General features: G+C 41.7%; 1 protein-coding gene across 5 annotated transcripts in view; it reads left to right on the forward strand.

Moving 5' to 3' along the window:
- Frmpd2 (FERM and PDZ domain containing 2) overlaps positions 1-23,441 on the forward strand; it is a 136,814-nt gene that overhangs the window by 22,364 nt on the left and 91,009 nt on the right. For all 5 annotated transcript variants that reach the window (XM_048807521.1, XM_048807522.1, XM_048807523.1 and 2 more), the window contains exons 2-5: positions 12,265-12,390; positions 14,380-14,537; positions 19,089-19,154; positions 21,395-21,586. In XM_048807521.1, the coding sequence (XP_048663478.1) occupies positions 12,265-12,390; positions 14,380-14,537; positions 19,089-19,154; positions 21,395-21,586 (542 nt within the window). The remainder of the gene's footprint in view (positions 1-12,264; positions 12,391-14,379; positions 14,538-19,088; positions 19,155-21,394; positions 21,587-23,441) is intronic.

Consider the following 23,441-nt stretch of genomic DNA (forward strand, 5'->3'; position numbering starts at 1 on the left):
ACTCTAAAATGCTCTAAAATTTTTCTTTGTACTGGTGCCCATACTCACATCTAAAACAATGCAAACTCCATCCACCTTGGTGTACTGCAGAAAGGTAGTTTGTCACTAGCTGCCTTTCTTGCATTGGATTGCCATTTCTCAAATCTACCCTGTAAAGTAAGAATTATCATCTCCACTTAATAGAAAAGGGATTTCAGATGTGTCTTTGATCAAGGTCATACCTCCTCAGTGGTGTGTTCAGTATTTAAATTGGTGATGGGGATTTGGGTTAAGGGGCAGGGAAGGGCCTGTGGGGAGAAGACAGTATTGACACAGTTTCATACATTACCCCCTGGAGGTCAGGTTCTGAGGTGCTTACTGTGGGAAGTTCTGGAAGGGAAGAGCCCTGACATATTTAATCCTTTAAATAGGGTACAGTTGAGGCAAAAGAGTCTTTTGTCCTTAGAAGAAAGATGCAGTTTTCCTTCTGGGCAGGTTTTGCTCAGATCTTGATCTGACTACAAGCAGATGGTTTTCAATGAGCATCCAAAGGGAGAAGGAATGGAGAGAGACAGAAGGAACAAAGGGAGGAGGGAGGAAAGGATCGTTGGGAGAGTTTTGGTTCCCAAGAGCCCCATACCCTTTCCTGGTATGGGATGTCTATTTTGGGGACATTGAGATATTTAGGCATTTTACTAAGGTTGAAAATGGGAAGTTTATAGCACCTCAATCCTGGCAGACAGATGGAAACAATTAACACTATATCTTAAAAATCACATAGTTGGAAGCTGCTCAGTAGCTCTGATGCTTTAAAATCCCTGTTTGTGTGGTTGGAATAGAGATGGAAAGAGATGGGAAATAAGACATGTTCAGCACTTCTTCCATGCTGAAGACTCTAATACAATCTTCTCCATGGTTCAATAAAGTAGCTGCTACTATTTAATCAGAATGCAAGACAGTGACCCAAATCTCACAGTTCTAAAGCCATTGTACAATCAGTTAGTAGGTGATTAGCAAAGATCCTTATTTCCTTAGATATTTGCAAACTATCATGTCAACAAATGCATATGGTGTTCCTCCAGGTAGATGACCTGATCTACCAGTGGGTGCTTGTCACTCAGCACCTATTCAGGGGACTTTTACCCAGGTGTCACATCCATAGGTAGGTTGTACCAGGACAGTGGGATAGGTTGCTAAGAGACCAAGGAAAATACCTGCTGACAGTATATGAATGGGGATGGTTTAGTGGTGACAGGAGATAGTACCTTGTGGTGAATGGAAATAGTACCTTCATCACTCAAGGTCTTTTACCAAGCAGGGCCTCCTCTTTCTTATGGTGTTTTATGTAATGGCTTTCAACTGGATGAGAGTCACATATCTTTCCCATGGTGCCCTCATTTTTGCCCCAGTTGCCACTGAGAGAGGGGTTTTATATGTTAGGCTGTAGAATTGTGACATCATCAGCATTAGCTTGCTTAGTTTGCTTGTAGCATCCCAGTAAACAACTGTCCTGGAATACATGCAAGAAGGTATCTTTCTACAGATAAAACCAACTTGCCCTGATTTCCAGAGTACATAAGAGAAAGCCAGTGTCCTTCAAGATAATGCATATCTGGATATTCTGGCCAGACTTGCTCTTGTTGTTCCTTTAATTTGGCAAGGTTTTTGGGAACAAAAAGGGAGTATTCAGGGGCAAGGTTGATACAACAGGTTTCCTGCTGGGGTGGGCAAAGGGGAGGTGTGAGGTTTGCCCTTGATAAAAAACACCCCTACTCACAGGACTGGTGAAGCATTAGATGAGACAAGGGGTCTGATCGGTGGACCCTCAGGGACTATTCTACCCTTAGTGGATACTCAGCCACAGGAGTCAAAAAGGTTTCTGCCCAGCCTTGCACAGTGTGGGATGCATTTGCTCTGCAAGCTAGCAGCTAGGCCACTTCTTTCTTTAGTCCAAGTAGCATGGCAGGCAGTCCCTGTTCAGCTCTCCAACTTTACCATCCACCTCTGCCCAAGCTCTGCCATGCAGGACTTCTCTCTGTTCTTGAAATCTGCCACATCTTGAGATTTTTGTTCCTGTTATTCCCTCTGTGTAGAATGTTTTTTCACATGGTTGGTGCCTTTTCAACATCCAAGTCTCAACTCAAATGCCACCATCCTACGCACCTTCCCTGAAGCTCCAAAGCCTGCTATCGTGCATCACCTCATTTTAATTTTCCTTCATAATCTATCATTCCATGCAGTTATTTTATTTGCTTACCTGTTCATTGCCTGTTTCCCTCTGCTTATCCCCAAGTCTTACAAAGATAGGATGTTATATTGATCACTGCTCTATTCAGCTTGAAATATACTAGTCCTTAATGAAGAAAGAAATGCCTGAGGCAGGAGTGCTGGGACAGCTTCACAGATGAAGTTCAGGCCACTGTTGCCATGGCCCACTTAAAAGGAAGGCCCAAGTAGAATCACTAAAGATCAAGGGCAAGGGGTGAGCTTTAGCTCAGACCAGGTAGGGGGTTGCTGAAGGCTGGACATGAACCAAAAGAAGTCCTGGCAGACAGGATGCACCACAGCCTTAGTTAGAACTCTGGAGGGGGCACCAGGAAGTTCCTGGATAGGTAAAAGGGGCCTGGGACAGAAAAGATTTTGAGTGGCTAGATAGAAGCGGTCAGATAATGGAGTCAATATAGAGAATTAAGTTCACAAGATGAGATGCAGGAAGATGCATGAGAGATGAAGATGCAGTGCAGAGCTCCTCAGAAGGAGTGCTCATTGGTTGGATGTTTTCCCAGAGCATCCTTGCTGGTGGGTGGACCAGGTTTATGTGTGTGATGGAATCCCTGTGTCTTATTAATAGTTAACAAGCCCTTTTTTAGTCCACAGTGCAGAAGCATCTCGCCTACCAGACCATTTAGAAAAACTTGGAGAGAAGCCCAGAGGCGTCATGGTATGATAAAAGGTTGATAACTATATCCCAGCTCATGACTGTGGGCTCCATAAAGTGCTTAATGTCATTTCCTGAGCCTACAGCATACAATGGTGAAGTGTGCTGCCTTGGGAATCAGGAGCATAAACCCAAGTTCAAGCTGTGTGACTCTGACCCAGTCACTCAATCCTTTTGTTCTTCAGTTTTCATGTCTATAAAATGAGCATGATTAGAGTCCTTTTTAAAAAGGTTGTTCTGAGGTTTAAATGATTTCATACACATAAAGCACTTTGGACCCTGCCTGGTTAGGTGCTATGGAATTGTTTGCTTATATTGTTATTTGAGGAAGTGTCAATTGGCTCTGAAATAATATTTGAAATATTAAAAAGAGGTGATAGTGTTAATGGTGAGTCCAATTTGTTTCTCAAGAGCTGGTGGGCTGGAGTGGTGTCTCCAGAGTGAACCCAAATGGGGTACTCTCCACTAGAACCTCTCCAAAAGGAAGCTGATGTGGAGGGTTATGGCTAGGGCTGCTTCAGGTAGCTCTCAGGCACCTGTGCTCTCTGCTAGTACCAACTCACCCTTGGGGAAGATCACAACATTCCATTGCAGCTCTGGGGCCAGTCAGACTGGAGTTTGTGCAGAAAAGTAGAATGTAATATTTTAGTCAGATTTTTTTTTTCACTGTACCAAAAAACCTGACAAGAACAACATAGAGGGGCAAAATTTATTCAGGGCTCACAGTTTCAGAGGTTCAGTCCATGGTCAGCTGACTCCATAGATCTGGGCCTAAGATGAGGCAATTTTGGTGGAGGGGATAGGCGTTGTGGAGCAGCTTAGAACACAGCAACCAGAAAGCAGAGAGCACTCTGCTCACCAAGGACAAACTATAAACCCCAAAGGCACACCTCCAGGAACCTACTTTCTCCAGCCACACCCTAGCTGCCTCTAGTTATCGCCCAGTTAATCTTTTTAGTAGTTCAATTTAGTAATTCAATTAGTTTACACCTCTCATAATCTAATCATTTCACCTCTGAAAATTCTTGCACTATGTCACACATGAGTTTTTTTGGGGAACACTTCATTTCTAAATCATAACATGCATACACTTCTTTCTGCAGAGGAAACATGGGTCCATGCTGAAACAAGCATGACTATTTATTTTTAAATGTAAAGGATAATGAGTCCATTGTGTCACTGATTCCTATTTCAATTTTATATTTGTTGGGGAAGCTGTGTTCTTGACACTTCCGTAATGAGAACTGCAACTTTAAACCTAAAGGGCCTCTTAGCTTAAACAACCCCAAAAGGTATTTATTTAGCCGATTGAGCAGTTTCTAGATGTCAGATGGTGTTTTTTAAAAAATCTAATAAGAGAAAAGAGGGTTGTAATCAAAATTCTTATTGTCTTTTACGTGTGGGCTCCACATGTAAAATTACTTTTACAAATAATTTTAATTACCTTTACAAGTTTTGTATTTCTTCATGTATATCTGACTGTCCAGTGTCTATTCATTTTGGTCTGAAGGATCCCTTTAGTATTTTTTGGAGATCAGCCCTGCTAGCAATACATTTTCCCATTTCATTTCTTTCATTTTTGAAGGATTGCTTTGTTGAAATTGTTTGCTTGTATCATTACTTGAGTGTCAAGTGGCCCTAAAATGGTATTTGTAATATGGTGGGAATGGTAGTGCATGCCTGTAATTCCAGCAGCTTGGAAGGCTGAGGCAGGAGGACCACAAGTTCAAGTCCAGTCTCAGCAACTGGGCAAGGCCCTAAGCAACTTAGCATGATCCTGTCTCAAAAATAAAATAAGACAAAAATTAATTTAAAAAGGGCTGGCGATGTGACTTAGTGGTCAAGTAGCTCTGGGTTCAATCCCTGGTACCAAAATAAAAATAAAAAATAATAAAAATGTTATTTGCAATAGTACAAAGAGATAAGTGCCAATTGTGAGTCCAGTTTGTTTCTTGTGGACTGGTGAGCTGAAGTGGAATCCCTAGAGTTAACCCAAATAGGTTACTTTCTAATCAGACCTCTCCAAAGGGCAGCAGATGTGGAGAATTCTTGACAGTCCCTCCCCAGCCTCTTTAATTATATCACCTGGCTGCTTTTTGGTCCCCATGGTTTTTGATGGACAATCAACGGTTTATATCTTATTGAGGTCTCCCTATTTGTGATGAGTTGCGTTGCTGCTGTTCCTCCTCCTCCTCCTCCTCCTCCTCTGATTCTTCTTTTTCATCTTTTTTTTTTTTCCTTCTGCTTTCAGTAGCCTTGGTTTGTTGTTCCTGGTTTAATTAAGATGTGTTAAATCTGTGGATCTCTTTGAGTTTTTCCTACTTGGACTTTGTGTAGTTTCTTAGATGTGTAGATTAATGATTTTCATCGGATTTGGGATGATTTGGGCAGTTAGTTCTTCCAATATTCTTTCTCAATTTCCTCTCTTTCTAACATTTCTATTCCTACCATAGGAATTTCCCAGTAAAGTTGATGGTGTCCCACAGGTCTCTGAGCGTCTGCTCCTTTTTCTTCATATTTTTTCTTTTCCTTGGGGTGAATGAGTCCCATTAGTAAATTTTTCATTTTAGATATTGTTCTTTTCTTTTTGGTTCTTGCCCCTTTTAATTTCTCTTTATTGCTCTTCTTTAGTTAGTGAGACATCATTTTGATATTTCTTTTAGTACTTTAGACATGATTTTCTTTATTAATTTGAGCATATTTTAAATAGTTAATACAAAGGCTTTTTCTGGTAAGTTCAACATCTGGGCCTTTTTAGGAACAATGACTACTGACTGATTTGATTTTCCCTTTCTTATTTCTTCTTCTCCTCCTCCTCCATCCTCCTTCTTCTCCTCCTTCTCCTTTTCCTCCTTTGTGAAAATCAGAATTTTAAATAATATAATGTGGTATTTCCCTCTTGCCTTTCCCCAGGGTTTCTTGTGGTTGCTATTTGTTGTATAGTTGTTTCTGTTTGTTTAGTTAACTGTCCTGAATTAATTCTGTAATGTCTTTGCAATGTACTTCCTTGTTATGCATGGGTACTGAAGTCTCTGCCCAGTTAGTTTAATGGTCACATGGTGGTTGGTCAGGAATATCTTTAAATGCCTGGAATCATTATGTCTCCCAGTCTTTGCTGAGGTGCTTTGTGGGATGTGAGGGCATCACTTTGTCATTCCATCACTTAACTCCACTTACTATTCACTCAGAGACCAATGGTCAGCTAGGAAAGATTTTAAGGCCTTTTTACCTATTCCTGGGCATATGTACAAACTTATGCATGTAACCAGCTTTACACATTAATGTGACTTTCCAGAACTTAAGGATATTTCAGAGCCTTTTAAAGGTGCCCTTGGCCATCTCTCCCCTGCCTCTTTTAAGTTTTTTGATTAGTGTTTTTTTGCCCAGTTGTTTTTGCCACCTTGGGCAGCTACAATATTAAGCAATTGCTGATGATTGTTTTTGAGAAATGGGCCCAGGAAAAAGTCTGCTCTTGCTGGAAGAGCTCTGAATCTGGCCAATAAAACACTGTCCTAAGAGGAGACTTCCAGGAACTTCCAGACAGGTCAGATATTGACAATTCTCCAGAATGGGATTGCAAATTACCATAGACATGTTTTAATTGTTACGGTGTCTGCTGTGCCACTTGTTTCATCATCACATTTATGGAGGGGAGGACTTTGGAAGGCTCTTACTCTGGTATTCCCATGACCTCTGTCCTCTTTTACTTTTTCTTTTTTTATTTTGGTGCTGGGTATCAAACCCAGGGCCTTGTGCATGCAAGCACTTTTTCGTTTTTTAATTTAAATTTGCTTTAATTAGTTATACATAATCATAGAATACATTTATGCACTTTGATATATCATATATCAAATGGGGTATAATTTCACAATTTTCTGATTATACATGTTGTAGAATCACATGGGTCATGCAGTCATAGATGTACATAAGGTCATAATGTCTGTTTCATTCTACTATCCTTCCTATCCCCATATTCACTCCCCTCCCTCCCTTCACTTGCCTCTACTTATTCTTCCCTAGTGCCTGCCCCCTGTTATTGTGAATTAGCATCCCCATATCAGAGAAAACATTCAGACTTTGGTTTTTTGGGATTGGCTTGTTTTGCTTAGCATGATATTCTCCAAATCCATCCAATGCATTTTGATTCATTGTACACAATTTCAGTGCAACTTTTCATTTTTCTGGTTGTACACAATGTAGCATTGCACCATATGTGCAGTCATACATGTACCTAGGGTAATGATGTCCATCTCATTCCACCATCTTTCCTGCCCCCATGCACCCTTCCATCTCCTCCCTCCCTTTGCCCCATTAAAGTTCCTCCATTTTCACCATCCCCCCCATTGTGGATCAGCATTCATTTATTAAAGAGAACATTTGGCCTTTGGTTTTTCAGGATTGCCTTATCTCATTTAACATGATATTTTCCAACTCCATCCATTTACCTGCAAATGCTATAATTTTATTCTTTTTTTAATGCTGAGTAATAGTTTGATGATGTTTTCTATTCATTACTTGAAATTGATCTGTTTAAATCATGTATGACCTCCTCATACAGTTTGGGTAAGACATATGTCTCTAGAAATTTGTTGATGTGTTCAAGATTTTCTATTTTATTGGATTATAAATTTTCAAATAGTTTCTAATTATCTTCTCTATTTCAGCCATGTCCATTGTGATATTTCCTTTTTCATCATGAATTTTAGTAATTTGAGTTTTCTTTCTTTTTCTCTTCATTAGCATGGCTAGGGTTTATTTACTTTATTTATTTTTTCAAAGAACCAACTTTATGTTTTGTCAGTTTTTTTAATTGTTTCTTTTCTTTCAATTTTGTTGATGTCAGTTCTGATTTTAATTATTACCTGTCTTCTACGGCTTTTGGTGTTGATTTTCTAGGGCTTTGAGATATAATGTTAGGTCATTTATTTGCTAACTTTTTATTCTTTTAATGAATGAGCTCAATGCAATAAACTTTCCTCTTAATATTCCCTTCATAGTGTTCCAGAGATTTTGCTATGTGGTATCGGTGTTCTCACTTACCTCTAAGAATTTTTTTATTTTTATTTCTTCTACTATGCATTCATCATTCAGTAGCATATTATTTAGTCTCCATTTGTTAGAGTAGTTTCTATTTTTGATTTTATCATTGATTTCTAATTTCATTCCATTATGATCTGATAGAATGCAGGCTATTATGTCTTTTTTTTTAATTTTTACTAAAAGAGTTGCTTTGTGGTATAAGATACAGTCTATTTTAGAGAAAAAGCCATGTGCTGCCTAGAAAAAAGTATATTCACTTATTGATGGATGAAATATTCTATATATGTTGGTTAAGTCTAAATTATTGATTGTATTATTTAGTTCTATGGTTTCCTTATTTAGTTTTTGTTTGGGAGATCTGTCCAGTAGTGAGAGACGTGTGTTAAAGTCACCCGGTATTATTGTATTGTGGTTTATTTGACTCTTGAAATTGAGAAGGTTTGTTTGATGTATATAGATGCTCCATTGTTTGGGGCATATATAGTTATAATTATTATGTCTTGCCAATATATAATTTGTCCTCTTTTTCTTAAAATTTTCTTTTCTTTTTTTTTTTCCTGAGCAACCCACTTGTTTGACTTGAAAATTTTCTCTGATTTGGATTTTGCATTGGTGTTTTTGATGCAATTCAATATGTCCCTTTGGTGGGGCTATGTCCTTTTTGTGACAGGTACAATGTTTGAATTTTAAGGTTGTCTTAGTCCACTGTCCACAGATATACCAGAATACCTGAAATTGGATAATTTGAAATAAAAAAGGATTATTTTAGCTTGTGATTTTGGAGGTCCAAGAGCATGTTTGTGGCATTTGCTTGGCTCTTGGCCTCATGGAAGAAAACAGAAAGGCAAATGGATAAATATGGACAAGAGGAAGAGGACAGAGGAGCTGACCCACTTTACAATAATCCACTCTTTTGAAAAGTGATCCATTCCCACAAGAACCCAGTCTTGTAATAAAGACATTAATCCCTCTTAAAGCCTCCATATCCCAACACTGCTGCGTTGACAACCAAATTTCAATGTAAGTTTCAGCAGAAACAAATCATATTCAAACCATAGCAGAGGCCAAATCTACAATGAAGTTAAATTAATTTCTTTCTTTCTTTCTTTCTTTCTTTCTTTCTTTCTTTCTTTGCATTCTACCAACTGAGCTATATCCTCAGCCCTAAAATTTTTTTTGAGCAGGGTGCTAAGCACATTTTTGTGTATATATGTTCTAAAATTAAAAAAAAAATAAAGGCAGAAATCTCATTCAACCAATCCTTGTTGGCTGGCTAGTATATAAGAAAAATCCAACATGTTGGTTTGTTGAAGCTAAAGTTTTTAGGATCCAAAAATGATCTATAATAACCTTAGTAATATTCTAGTATAGTATATTAATTATCTATGAATACTGGGTTAGTACACATAATAATTATAATAATTATAAAAGCTACTACTTGTTTTATGTTAAGCACTATTTCAGCCCTCTTTACAAAATATATGTTTTTCATTTGCCTCTACTTGGCCTGTAGTAAACTGTGAATATATATATATACACACACACACACACACACAGATATACATTGCCCCTCCTTTTCATTTTTATTTGCATTGAGATTGTTGATCATATTATGTTCAATATCTGTAAGTCCTCATTTTCACTTGTTTTATTTTAAAAGATTGTACATAAATTTATGATAGACAAAGTCTTATTCTTCTGCTCTACTGTGGTTATTCAAGAGGTAATATTAGTGTATGCTACACAGATTTATCTATTGAAGCAGCAGACACAGCAAACTAAGACACTTCACATATACATGTGTGTGCGTGTGCACACACAGCATCATGTGTCCATGGCCACGTAGGCCACTGCAACTCCCTAGCCTGAGAGTCCTGGAAAAGAGCATGCACACTTAGGGTAGTACTTTACTTGTGTTTGTGTGTGTATGTTTAACATGCATGTTCAAGTTTAGTAGTTAATACTTCGTTTTCCAAGGCGACTGGCTAAGCCAACTCATGGATAGATATTTGTGTGAACATAAATTTCTATTTCTTTGGTATAAATGCATGGATACTACTGCTGAATTATATAGTACTAGCATATATAATTTTATAAGATACTGCCAAACTGATTTTCAGAGTAGCTGGACCATTTCACATTCTCACCAGCAATTTGTGAGTACTTCTACATATGTTTATCAGCATGTGGAGTTGTTAGAAATTTTGATTTTAGTACTTCTGATAGGTTTTAGTATCATGTCATTGTGGTTTTAATTTGCATGTCCCTAATGTCTGATAATGTTTAATATATATTCATGGCCCAAATTTGTCATTCGCATATCATTTTCTAATTGAATAGCTATTTTCTTATTGAGTTTTAAAAGTTTTAAAAAAATTTAAGTATGTGTACTTTTTCAGATTGGTGATTTTCAAATATTTTCTCCTAGCCCATAGTTTTTTTTTTTTTTAAATCCCTGTACTGGGTATTTCTCAGAGCAAAAACTGAATTTTGATGAGGTCCAATTTATGAATTGGATATCTTTATATAGATTGTGCTTTGGGTGTCAAATAAAAACCTTCTGCCTAGTTTTAGGTTCTGAATATTTTCTCCCATTTGTTTCTTAAAGTTTATGGTTTTATGTTCAATATTAAATCTATGACCCATTTTGATCTAACAGTTTTTTTTTTTTTTTTTTTTTTTTTTTTTGTAGTGTGAGGTTTAGGCCAATGTTCAATATTTTTCACAGTGGACCCAACACTATTTCTTGAAAAGGCCATCCTTCCTCCACTGAATGACTACTTTGAAATGATGGTCTCAGCTAGCCATGTCAGCCTAGAAGCTGTTCAATGCATTCTTTTCCTTCTTAATGTGATTGGAACTCCTCCCCCCCTCCCCCTGCTGCCTGCCTGCTTCCCTATTTTAGATTGGGATTCAGAGATTTTCTGTCTGAGAATCAGTCTTCTCCTGTTTCTTTTTTATCTTTAATGAGTAGCATTTCATTGTCATGGTAGAAAGTTAGAAAAATATGGCCAAATGTGATGCTTAGTCCATAAGTCACAAGCAAGTTTGTGAAAAAGGAGGAGGAAAGGAAAAGAAGAGAGAAGGAAACAGAGGGCCTGGACTTGAGCTTTGAATCCATCACTTGAGAAAAAATTTAAATTATACATAGTAATTGTACATATTTATGGGGCACAGTGGGATTTCCATGTACGGATACAGTGTGCAGAAACCAAATCAGGGTGACTGGCAAGTTCCCCACAGTGAATGTTTACCTGGTTACTTGGACTGCCTGTAAATGGAAGCAACAGCCGCCCCTTCACAGACACTTTCTCATAAATAACAGTTTCCAAGTAGGTCTTCTTAAGGACAAGGCAGCTCCTTTCCTGCCCCCAGGTAGAGATATAAGAGCTGGGCTTCTTCTCTAGAAACCTGTCTCTCTTCTCAGATAAGCTGAGCAGCTGGTGAGTGGACAGCTTGGCTTAGTGCCCATGGAGAGATGGGGGGGGTGCTGTGCTGGGCTCCCCCGGCCCCAGCCCAGCACACCCCCCCTTCCTCCCTAAGCTCTGGTTGTAGAAAAAGCTCTGTGACGTGAATAGATTAGGAAAAGCCTGCCTGGCCTCTTCCTGCTGTCACTGGCTCTGGAGATTAGTAGGGGGTGGCTTTGTGCATGGGGTGGGGGCAGGGATAGACACTGAAATGTCAACTTTGGTTTAAAGGAATGCTTCTCAGAAGAGAGGGAATAGAAGCCCAGCCCTCCTGCCTGCTCCTGCAGTGTCTCTGCATGTCTGCCCTTCCTGAAACATGGAGCTCGGTCTTCCTTCTAGGGATTCTTGCCTGCTCTTCAGGCAGGTGCTGGCAAAAGGGCTGGTGCTGGGACCAAATCCAACTCTGCATGTGGCAGCTAGAGATGAAAGACATGAATCATGTGTTGGAGGCAAAAATGGTTGTTAACCTACTTTCTCAGACAGAGAAGGAGAGTAGACAATGAATGCCCCCACAGGCCCCCACACTCCTCTCCTGCATAGGGAGCTCTCCCTGAGGAGGGGTTCCTGTCATGGTTCACTTGTTCATTCATTCATTCATTTACTTAACCTTTTGCTTAGAAGTTGATTTGTCTATTCACTCATTCACCACCAGCATCTGGGCCAGCCCCTCAGTGAACATTCCTTTCACTTCTCAAATAGCCTTGGCCTTGTACCCTGCCCTGGGGATGCAGGTGATGAAAATATGGCATCCATGTACTTCAGAGGGGCTGGAGTCACAAGTGCTGGCCCAGATGTGCTCGTGGACATTGCTGGGTCTCTACCACATGTGTGTCTTTGCAGGCATGAGCCTGGCTTCTGTGACACTGGCCAGTGCCCTGCAGGTCAGGGGCGAAGCTCTGTCTGAGGAAGAACTCTGGTCCCTCTTGTCACTGGCTGCTGAGCGGCTCCTGGAAGACCTTCACAATGGTAAGAGTTTGGGGCAGTGAAGCCACAGGGAACTGAAAGTGAAGCTTCCCATACAAGCATATTTTTGGCTGCTGCTTCTCAATTAATTATTAGTTTGAAGTATTAAAATGAGTAGGCAAATGGCACCTTCCACACAGCTACGTTGGGAGACCCATGCCATGTGGCAGAGTCAGAAGGCCTTGCTTCTGCCTTGGTACTTGCATAGTGCTTAGGGAGGTGCTGGCTGGAGCAATGTAGGCCTCTTATGGTTTAGACATGAGGTGTCCCCCCAAAAGCTCATGTGTGAGACAATGCAAGAAAGTTTAGAGGTGAAGTGATTGGATTGTGAGAGTTTTAACCTAATCAGTACATTAATCCACTAATAAGGATTAACTGAGGCAGGTAGGGAGTGGGTGGAGGAGGTGGGTCATTGGGGATGGGCCTTTGGGGCATGTATTTTGTTCTTGGTGAGCAGAGTTCTCTCTCTGCTTCCTGATTCTCAAGTCCTGAGCTGCTTTCCTCCTTCTCACCTTTACGACATGATGTTTTGCTTTATCTCGGGCCCAGAGCAATGGAGTTGGCCATTTATGGACTGATGCCTCTGAAACTGTGAGCCCCAAATAAACTTTTCCTATTATATGTTGTTTTTGTTAGGACTTTTGGTCACAGTGGTGAAAAAGCTGGCCCTCTTCCATCTCTTGGGTTATTTGGGCACAACTAGAGATGGGAAGCGGAGGATAGTCACTCTGGATACCCCTATACTCTGTCAGATGGTGTAATAGTCCTGTGTCCTTCCGGAAGACAGAACACGCACTGTGGTCTAAATAGGGGAGGTTATTAAGAGTTACTGAAAGATATATAAAAGTAACTGAAAGAAGAAAATTATTCATGGTGCCCTCAGACTGAGATAGGTACCCAGTGAGGAACAGACTTTGAAGGTAAGTTCTGTCCCCAGGTTGGGTTTCGGACCTGCTGGGGGAGCTGTGCTTGCAGATCATGATGATGAAGTTCACTGGCTTGCTTAGTTGGGATTGGTCTGTAGTCATGGCTCAGGTGGGGAACAGGCAATTGCCAATTGTGGCCAAGGGAGTGGAAGGTTGGGGTGATGGCAGGCTCAGGTAAGCAGGAATCCCTTGTGGGCAGGAGAGAATGAGCCTGCACCATTTGTATAGATAAGTTAAAGAGAAGGGGATCATGTGGCAAGGTTAGGCCTTGAGAGTGACCAAGGGACCTTGTTGTTCTGGGCCTGAGTCCAGGACTGTGCCATCATCTGGTGGTCACATGCCCATTAGTGTCCTGTGATGACTCTCCTGTCTCCTCTACTGAGAAGGTTGTCATGGTGCTCTAAATATTAGGAGATTTGTGTAAGGGAAGAATTTGTGTATGGAAGAATGAATTTGGAGCTGTGAGGCATTAAATTGGTAACTGAAACAAACACTGAGAGCCCATACTCTGCTGTCAGTTCATCAGTCCCACATGCTTGGCAGCTGCAGTGCATGCAGCAGAGGCTGTCAGCCCATGTTACTGCACATGCTCCATGCCAGAGACTGTTCCAGTCTGGGCAGGTAGATGGAGGCTGTTAACTTGTGCCTTTGGATTCATCTTCTTCCTGAGGCCTCACTGTCTCTTCCCTGCCCTAGAGGTTTTGACAAACAGATTCAGAGCTCCCAGAAGACCAGCTGCCTTGGGTTCTGGTCTGGCTGCAGAGAATTCAGGCTTGTGCCAATTTCCAGTAGGACTTGACTTTTTTTATCTTTTGCTTTGAAACTCTCAGTCCACTGACGAATTTGGTTGCAGGTGCTCAATTCCTGGCCATGGTTATAGCCATCTTTTGTAATCGATGCTCCCTTTCAGAAGAATTGAATTAATTCAGTTCTGTGTCTCCCTGGGGTCTTGCTTATGGTCTACCCTAGAGACAGTTACTTCTAGGCACCTACCGGACACAGTCCCACAGCTGGCTCTCCAGATGGTGGCCCTTTCTCTATACCCCTATCGCTGACTTGCTTTCAGATTCCTCGGATTATGTGGTCTGCCCCTGGTCAGCCCTGCTTTCTGCAACTGGAAGTCTTTCTTTCCAAGACCGTGTTTCTCACATAGAAGCTGCTCCTTTCAAGGCCCCTGAGTTGCTACAGGGGCAAGGTGAGGATGAGCTGCTTGATGTGTCACAGGTAAGGTGTGTGGCCTCTCTATAGTACCTGTCTCCTGTCCCCTGGGAAAGGCCTGTTACTGGGCAGTACTCCCTGTTCCCAGTTCATCCTGAGGCTCCTGATTCTACCTTGAGGCAGAGTGGGTATTAATGGTTTGGATATTAGCTGTTCCCAAAGATGCCTCTGTTAATGCAGGACTATTCAGAGGTGAAATTATTAGATTATGAGGGATGAGACCTCATCAATCCATCCTAGGGACTAACTGGGTGGTCACTGTAGGTGGGTGGGCATATCTGGAGGAGGTGGGTCACTGGGGATGTGCCCTGGAAGGATGCATCTTCTCTGTGGCCCCTTTCTTTCCTTGCTCTACTTTCTGGCTGCCATCAACACAGCAGCACCCCTCCACCATGCCCTTCCTCTATGATGTACTGCCTCACTTTGGGTCCTGAGCAATGGAGCTGGCCCACCACGGACTGAACCTCTAAAACTGTGAGACAAAATAAACGTTTCCTCTTTTAAGTGTCCTTGCCAAGTATTTTTGTCCCAGTGACAAAAAGCTAACTAACACAAGTAGATTTAAAGAATGTTGTTCTCAGGCTTTTTTTTTTTTTTTTTTTTTTTTGCCAGCTCTTGGGTAGGGGCAAGTCAAATTTGTAGAGCCCAAGTTTCTATATCTGTATAGTGGAGTAATATGACTTAGACGATCTGGCTATTATCAACATTCAAAACGAAGTACCCCAAAAGATAGGAGTAAAAGGTCTGTCTGTTGTTACCACTGGCAGCATGAAGAAAGAACAGAAAAATAAATGACCCAAGTCCCCAACTAGGAATCCTCAGGCATAAGTAAAGATAGATTCGGCTGTAGCAATATTCAGCATTGTGTTGTTGACATCAGTTAAAAGTTGGAAACAAGATGAATGATCAGTTGAGAGCGGATATGAGAATAAGCATTAAAATGAGACTGCTGTAGAAGTGTATTCAATGACTTGGAAATAAATTCAATATATGCATTGATATATGCATACACAATGTGATCCAAGTTTGCAGAGAGAAAAAAAAAAAGAGAGAGAGAGAGGAAGTTCTAAAACACATGCACCACCAAGTTGTCTGGAGGGATTATTTCTGGATGGCAATATCAATGGAGATTTTTGGCTTTCCAACAGGGAACATGTTTTCCTTCTGAACTGCAAAAATTTCCAGTAGACAGTAGTTTTAATTTAAAAAAAAAGAAAATCAAAGTGAGAATGATATAAGGCAGACACACAGCACTGGGCAGGGCATAGTAGGTGTTTAAGGTACCACTTCTATTCTTTCTTCCATGTTCTTTCATGGGAAATGTGCAGATCTAGAAATGGTGCTCCTCTCAGGAGCCATGCTGGAACTGGAGATGCTTTTCTTTTGGGCTCCAAGAAGAAGAGAATGTGGCCTCAGTGGCTTCCAGGTTTGGTGTGTCAGAGTCCATGTGTCTCCTATTCATATTACTGCAGTGAAAACATCACCATTGTAATAACCCTGGCTCTGTCACCCCATCAGCAGTTGTCCCTGTACTTCTGGCACATATACCTTTCCCTGAACTGCTAGCATCCCAGGGGTGAATCACTAGATACCTGGGTCAGACACAAACTTGTTGCCGCTCAGATTTCTTCTGCTTGGTCCAGGATCCACACATGCCAGTTCTTCTCCTATGCTATGGACTTGCTAAGATATGACATGCTCAGTCCTGGGATCTGGCTTTCTGAGCCACCGGTAAAGAGAAGTGCCAGGCAGTCTGAAATGTCCAGGAGCCAGGCACAACTTCCAGAGAAGTCCTGAGATCCAGGAAGCCAAGTCTGCAGCACTTCCTGCTATTCTTTCATGGGAAAAATGCATATCTGGAAATGCTGTTTCTCTCAGGAACTTCCTGCTGGCTCTGTGGTCAGCATGGTAAAGCTGCATCTGCCCTTGCTTCCCTTCTCCTTTTTTCTCTCACTCTCATTGCCCTGGGATGACAGCTTCAGTATGAAGCGTCAGTGCCCTGCTTTCTAAAGGACCTGAGTTAAAACAGTGTTTGACTGCTCCCGGGGTGCTTCCCTGTCCCTCTCAGGACTCCCTGGTGAAGCACAGGTACTGCCTTCCCAACTTCAGTTTGGCCTCCACTGAGTGTCTTGGGAAGGTCTAGTCATTCCTCTGCCCTTGAACTAGAGAAACACATGCTGTCCCTCCTGCACAATTTCCTCCATGAGCCCCTAGGCTAAACGAATAGAGCAAGCTCAGAACTGGGTATGTATTTGTGACTCAGAGTCTGGGTCAGGCAGAGAAGGGCCAGTTGAACTGGACAAGGGCCAGTGTGGGGAAGGACTAAGTTCTGAAGGAGCCAGACAGCTATTTTGGTTGGTTGCTTGACCTCTAAGCATGACACATGGTGTATGCCTTAAAGGACCAGAAGACTCAAGCACTGTTACTTAGGCCAAGAGGCAGCGTTACCTGGTCGTTGATCTCTTATACGATCCCTAAAGCTCAGTTCTGATACCCACTATCCCACATGCATCACTCAGCTCTCTCTTTATCCAACTTGCACAGGTCTGTGAAGGGTGGGATGGACATTCAGGAGAGTGTCCCCAGGAATGGCTGTGCCTGAAATCCTCTTCCTATCCTGGGTCCTGCTCTAAGGTTAGGACAATGTACAGGGACTCCTCTCTTTGACTAATATCCCTCTCTGACCAGTACACTGAGCTATTTCCCCACTGCTTGGAGTCTTAACTCAGGTATAGGTGGAAGATGTGGGCAAGTGTCTAACTACAAATCACCTTTGCTGTCATTACGCCTCCTGTGTGCATGGCAGATGTTACCAGTCAGTCATGGTGTTCTTTCCCACTGAGTCAGGAGTTGTTTTCAAAATCTGTCTCGCTGCCTTTCTGCAGTCAGCGCCTATCAGTGGGCTGGATTTAATATTTGGGATGTACCCTGTTTTCACTGTGGCCTGGCTTGGCCCTAGGGCACTTCAGGACAGAGCCCTTGGAATCCAGGAAAGTTCCCAATTTGATCAGGGCCTCTGGCTGTGCTCAGGGTGCTATTCCCATGTCTGCTTTTACGATTATTTCCCTGGGAATGAGTATAACTTGTGAACTTCCCTGAATGTTATCTAGTCTCATTCATCCCAGGGCTGGTGGCTGGGTTAACGGTTCAGTTTCAAAGACAAGAGCTAATCAGCCCAGATGACATAGAACACACATCTTGACCTTGTCATGTGGAAAACCAAAACCACTGTTAGACCAGTGGGCTGCTTAAGCAACTGTGTTTTCACATGCCGTGTTTCGTGTCCTTCAATGTCCCTTCTCCAAAGGCCCCTAAACCTTTTCCTTAGAAAAGATCAAATGTATGAAATATGATATGTCAAGAGCTATGTAATGTTTTGAACAACTAATAATAAAAAAAAAGAAATAAGTACTTGTTTTTGAAAGCCATCAAGTTGTAACATGATTTGTTACCCAGGATAAACTGATTCCATAGACAAAAAAAAAAAAAGAAAAGAAAAGGGGCAAATGGCCTTGTCAATTATAATAGAAGCCCCACTATAAAAATGAAGTCATTCAGGACTACTATGATTCGGAGGTGACAGCTCTATGTTGGCTCAGGGCAGGAGCTCTGGTACCTGGCTTCAAGTCCAGGTTTGAGTCTTATTTGGGCAAATTTACTAGCTTGCCTTTGCTTTAGTTTTCTCCTCTGTAAAATGGGGACAATTAAATACCTACCTCAAAGCATTGTTGTGAGGAATAAAAAAATTATATAAATGAAATATTTAATAGGGTTTGCTATATTGTGAATGCTTCGTGTTCAATAAAAACAATAATGAGAATGGCAATTATTGTTATTGTCTCCAAGAACTTGTTACTTGATCCTCATGAGTATTGAGGCAGAATATTTGATTTACAGATAAAAAATAGGCTCAGAGAAATCAGAAAATGTTCTTTCCAATATACAATGTTTCTTTTTGACAAGATATGGTGCGTTTTAATCAGCATGGTGTATAATATGTCATGTATCGATAGGTTTGGCTATAAGAAACAGCTTAAAATATAATGGCTAGAGCCACAGATATACTTATTAGTTACTTAACAAGTCTAGGGACTGGTCAACAACTCAGTCATGCCATCAAGGATTCAGTCTGTATATTTCCATTTTACCCTAATCTGCTGGCTTTTTGTTCTTATGCCTGTTTCCTCATAGTCACAAGATGGTTGCTATGATTCCATGTATCACATCAGTGTTCAAGGCAGAAACAAGGTAGAAAGTGTGGAACCAGTCATATATACTTGTTAGTAAAACAGCAAAAAAAAAAAAAAATCTTTTTGGAAGCCCCTTAATATACTTCCCTTACATCTTTTGCCAAAATTTGGTGTTGTAGTTATTGCTAGAAAGCAAAATTCTGGCTTGATAGCCTCTAGTGTAGGAAGCAGAAAAGGAAGTACAGATGGTATTGGGCCAGCTAGAACACAGCATGTGTATATGCAAAAATTAAATTGTATTTGGCTTGCAGGACCTTAGAATAGCAGAGCTGATTGAAAACTAATCACATGCTTTTCTTTTGGGCAGATGCATGTCTATTCTTTAGGAATGACTCTCTACTGGACAGCAGGGTTTCATGTCCCACCAAACCAGGTGTGTATATAACAATGCCCCAAGTCTTTCCAGGTCATGTCTTTGGATTAATTTGGTGGTGTTCCTGGGCAGGGTCCACAGCTGTTGAGCATGGGTCCTGTCACTCTTTCCTCCTATGTCCCAGGCAGGCATTGCCAATTGATCACACTGCATCTCCTTCTTGCTAGAAAGTCCAGAAATAACCTCAGATACACTTGAGTCAGATACAAGTTTGGACTGGTGGAGAAGATGAGATTTATTTGCTATCTCCACTCAGAGGAAGACATAAACTAGAGGATTTTACAGACACTGAAGATACAGTTATATATTTATTCATTTAGTTATGTACTAAAAGCCCTTCCTGAAGTGAGATGCTTTCCTGCAAAAAGGTTCCCTGCTCATCAAATGTGGAAAATGCTTCCTGCAACGTCTCTCAAAGATTTTTTTTTCAGAGTAGTTTATTAAAGACTATGAGAAGGCTTAAAGCATAGAGCCTTATAAACTTTGTTTAAGGTGGCATTTTATAATAGTTGTGTTTTTGTAAATTTTCACCTGACACTGTAAGAATTCCTTAGAAACTAGTGCTACAAGAGCATGTGCTGGAGAACCTGTACGGATGATACCACCCCTGTTTCCTTCCCTTCTTCCTTCCCTCCCTCCTTTACTTCTTTTCCCTTCCCTTCCTTCCTCCAATTCTCCTTTCTTCCTGCTTTACTTCCTTTCTTCCTTCCTTCCTCCCTCCCTCCCACCCTTGCCCTCTCCAATCCCAAATCCTAGTGATTCCTGGTGCTCTTTTGTAAACAGAGACCTCTTCACAACCCTTCTTTCATGAAATATTTGGTATCTCCAGGATACCCAAAGATTACATCTAGCCTCTCAGCAGGACCCACATGGAGGCCAGAACTGGGCTTCTACCTGAACAATTCTTCTCTGGTTCTCCGCACTCCTCAGGATTAGCTCCATGGGTGTATGAATGTGGTGCTGTGCTAGATTTAATGCTGTGCTATCACCATCTTGAAAGTCTTAATAATTTGGATCAAGAGGTCCCACATTGTCATTTTGCCACAGGCCCTGATGCTGCCCATGGCCCCTTGCTTTCAGACAGTGGGCACCTCTGTGCCCATGCCCACACTGCTCCTTCTGTTCACAGCTCACTCCCCACTTTCCTTGTAATGAATCCCTGTGGACACTCTGGTATCAGTCTGGGTCAGGTCCCTGTCTCTGTGTTATCACAGTTCTGTTCTTCCCCAGGCCAAGCTTTTATTATTCTGTGCTGCCCTCATCTCTTTAAGTAATGATTTTTCTTATTGGAATTTGATCTTGAAAGTAGGGACCATCTCGAATACTGTCCAGTTTCAGACACACAGAGACCTCCAATTTGCTGTGTGAGTATAAAACTTGGTAGCCTGGCTTCCCTTGAAGATGGCACCTCAGAGGATGCTCCCTTCCTGACATGGCATTGCATCCTTTCTGCCAAATGACTTTCAGTGTGGTTGGAGTGGGAGAAGCAGTCAAATGATGTTGTTATTCATGATGATGATGATGATGATGATGATAATGATGATGATGATGATGATGATTTGCAGTGCTGGGAATGGAACCTAGGGTTTCATATAGGTTAGGAAATATTCTGCCACTGAGCGATACCCCCTAACAGTCAGAGATTGAATCTGAATTTGAGGCCTTCCTCATATAAATGGTGGTCACTTCAATGCATGATGGAAGTGGTTATAAGAGACTTAGCTTTTCTTTTGCTTGACATGTGCCTGTGGCATAAAGTTCAACCAACAATGACTGAGCACATGTGCTGCTGCCTGTGACTCCAATGTTTATAGGCTCCTGGAGTTCAAGATCTAGGGGAAAGGACTTGAGTCTTACCTGAATAATTAGTCAGGCTGCCCAGGTGACCATGAGTGAAAGACTGATCTCTGGTCTGATCCAGGGTGCTTGGCACAGGTGTAACTCCATCATGTCCAGCACCTGTTTTTCACCAGTATTCTAAGCACATGTCAGGCTGAAGCATATCTGAGATTAAAGAGCAGCACACTTTGCACAATGGAGGCAGAGATAACTACTCTGCATCATGTGGCCTCGGTGAAGAATCTCGTGTTCACCTAAGCTCTCAGAAGGAGCAGGCACCTGCTCTGGTGGTAATGAAGGCATCCTTTTCCATTAGTCCCCTGGGCACACCTGACACAGTATTGCTCAGCAGCAGCTGCTCTAGCTGTGCTATGCTTCTCACTACCCTGTATGCTCTGCAGCCCTTGCAGCTCCATGAGCCCTTGCACTCCATCCTTCTGACCATGTGTGAAGACCAGCCCAGCAGGCGGCGGCCACTACAGTCAGTTCTGGAAGCTTGTCGAGTCCATCAGGAAGAAGTGGCTGTGTGCCCAGCCCCTGCCCGTCTCCACATCAGACGACTGGTGGGCCTGGTTCTGGGAACCATCTCTGAGGTCAGTATAGACCTGACATTTTCAACCTGGTAGCCACTAGCCATGTGTGGTGGTTGAAATTTAAATTAGTTAAATTATAATTAATTAAAATGAAACAAAATTAAAGATTCAAGGGTCTGGGTATGTGGCTAGTGGCAGAGTGCTTGCCTAATATGTGAAAGCTCTTGGTTTAATCCCTAGAATTGCAAAAAAAAAAAAAAAAGAAAAAAGTTCTTCAGTCACACTTGCTATATGTCAAGTGCTCAGTTGCCACATGTAGCTGGTGATTACCCTATTGGACAGGGCAGATCTAGAACATTTTCATCATTGGTCATTGCAATTCTATTGGGTGGTTCTGATGAAACCCTCAGGCAGGCCCTAATTCCTAACATGACTGAGGCCCTTGAAATCTTTTAAGTGCCTCTTTGCATAAAACAATCATGCTTATGACCTGTGATTCAGGTCTCTTATTAAAATACAACTCAGCCTCATCTGACCTTGACCACACCCTCCCTCTGTGATCTTATTCCTGGGGAAGCCCCTTTGCTACCCTTGTCTGACTGTGCTGCTTGATGCTTTGTCCATCCCCAGTGTCCAGCTAGGGGCCTGGCACATGGCAGTATCTGGCTTATTCCCTTCAAGCTAATCCAGAGACTGGGATTTCTGTGCAAGTTATTTATTGGGAAAATGTTCCTAGGAGAGGGTAGTGATGGGAAGTCAGTGGGATTGGCACAAGGTGAACAAGGAAGTGGACTCAGCTGAAGATAGCATCCACCTGTCCCCCTGGGGAGCTCCAGGGCAGGAATGGCACCTAGAAGTTGGTTCTCCTTGAAGCCAGGGTAGAGATCAAGCAGGATGGAGCAAGTGATGTACTCATGGTACAAAGTGTAACAAGGATGGCTGGGTTCCTTTCTTTCTTCTTTCCTTCCTTCTTCTTTCCTTCCTTTTTCTTTCTTCCAGATGAGCCCTCACCACCTTGCCCCAGGTTGGCCTTGAGCTCATTTCTCTAACCGTGGCCTCCTGAGTAGCTGGGATCAGTAGTGTGCATCACCATGCCTGGATTTGTAAGGAAGTTTTCACAATAGATGAAGTTCGGGAAGGCTAAGCTAGAGACCAGCTGGGCAGCTGCACTTGTCCAGGGACAAGTTGGAGCCCAGACCAAGGTTAATGTAAGGGTCATGTTGTTCATATAGGTTAATGTAGGGAGATGAAGGGACAGCTGAATAGGGCACAGTCAAGTCAGTCAGTAAAAGCCTCTTCCATCCTAGCATCCTTCTTGGACCCCTTTTCTTTTTTTTTTTTTCCTGTTGGACAATTTATTCCACCGAATCAGAGTTTTAATTGGTCAAAAGGAGACAAGCATATTATTAGAATAATTCTTGCCTACAGTATATTTGATAAGGTCAACATACATTTTTTAATAAAAAGCTTTCAGTGAAATAATGGTAGAGGAAATGTCTTGCCACTGTTTTACACTCTGAAATCTACTTGGCTCCCTGAAATCTTGCCAAATGCTTAATGGAGAAATTATAGAAGCGTGCCCATTTTCATGGAGATTGAGGTCAGGAACGTGAATTGGATACCCACTTTCACTACCCTTATTTCTTTTTTTTTTAATTTTTTATTGTTGGTTATTCAAAACATTACATAGTTCTTGATATATCATATTTCACCCTTTGATTCAAGTGGGTTATGAGCTCCCATTTTTACCCCATATACAGATTGCAGAATCACATCAGTTACACATCCATTGATTTACATATTGCCATACTAGTGTCTGCTGTGTTCTGCTGCCTTTCCTATCCTCTACTATCCCCCCTCCCCTCCCCTCCTCCTCTCTCTCTCTCCCTCCTCCTCCTCGTCCATTCCTCATTCG

This window comes from Marmota marmota, unplaced genomic scaffold (assembly GCF_001458135.2).
Source record: "Marmota marmota marmota unplaced genomic scaffold, marMar, whole genome shotgun sequence".
In the NCBI taxonomy this organism is placed as follows: Eukaryota; Metazoa; Chordata; class Mammalia; order Rodentia; family Sciuridae; genus Marmota; species Marmota marmota.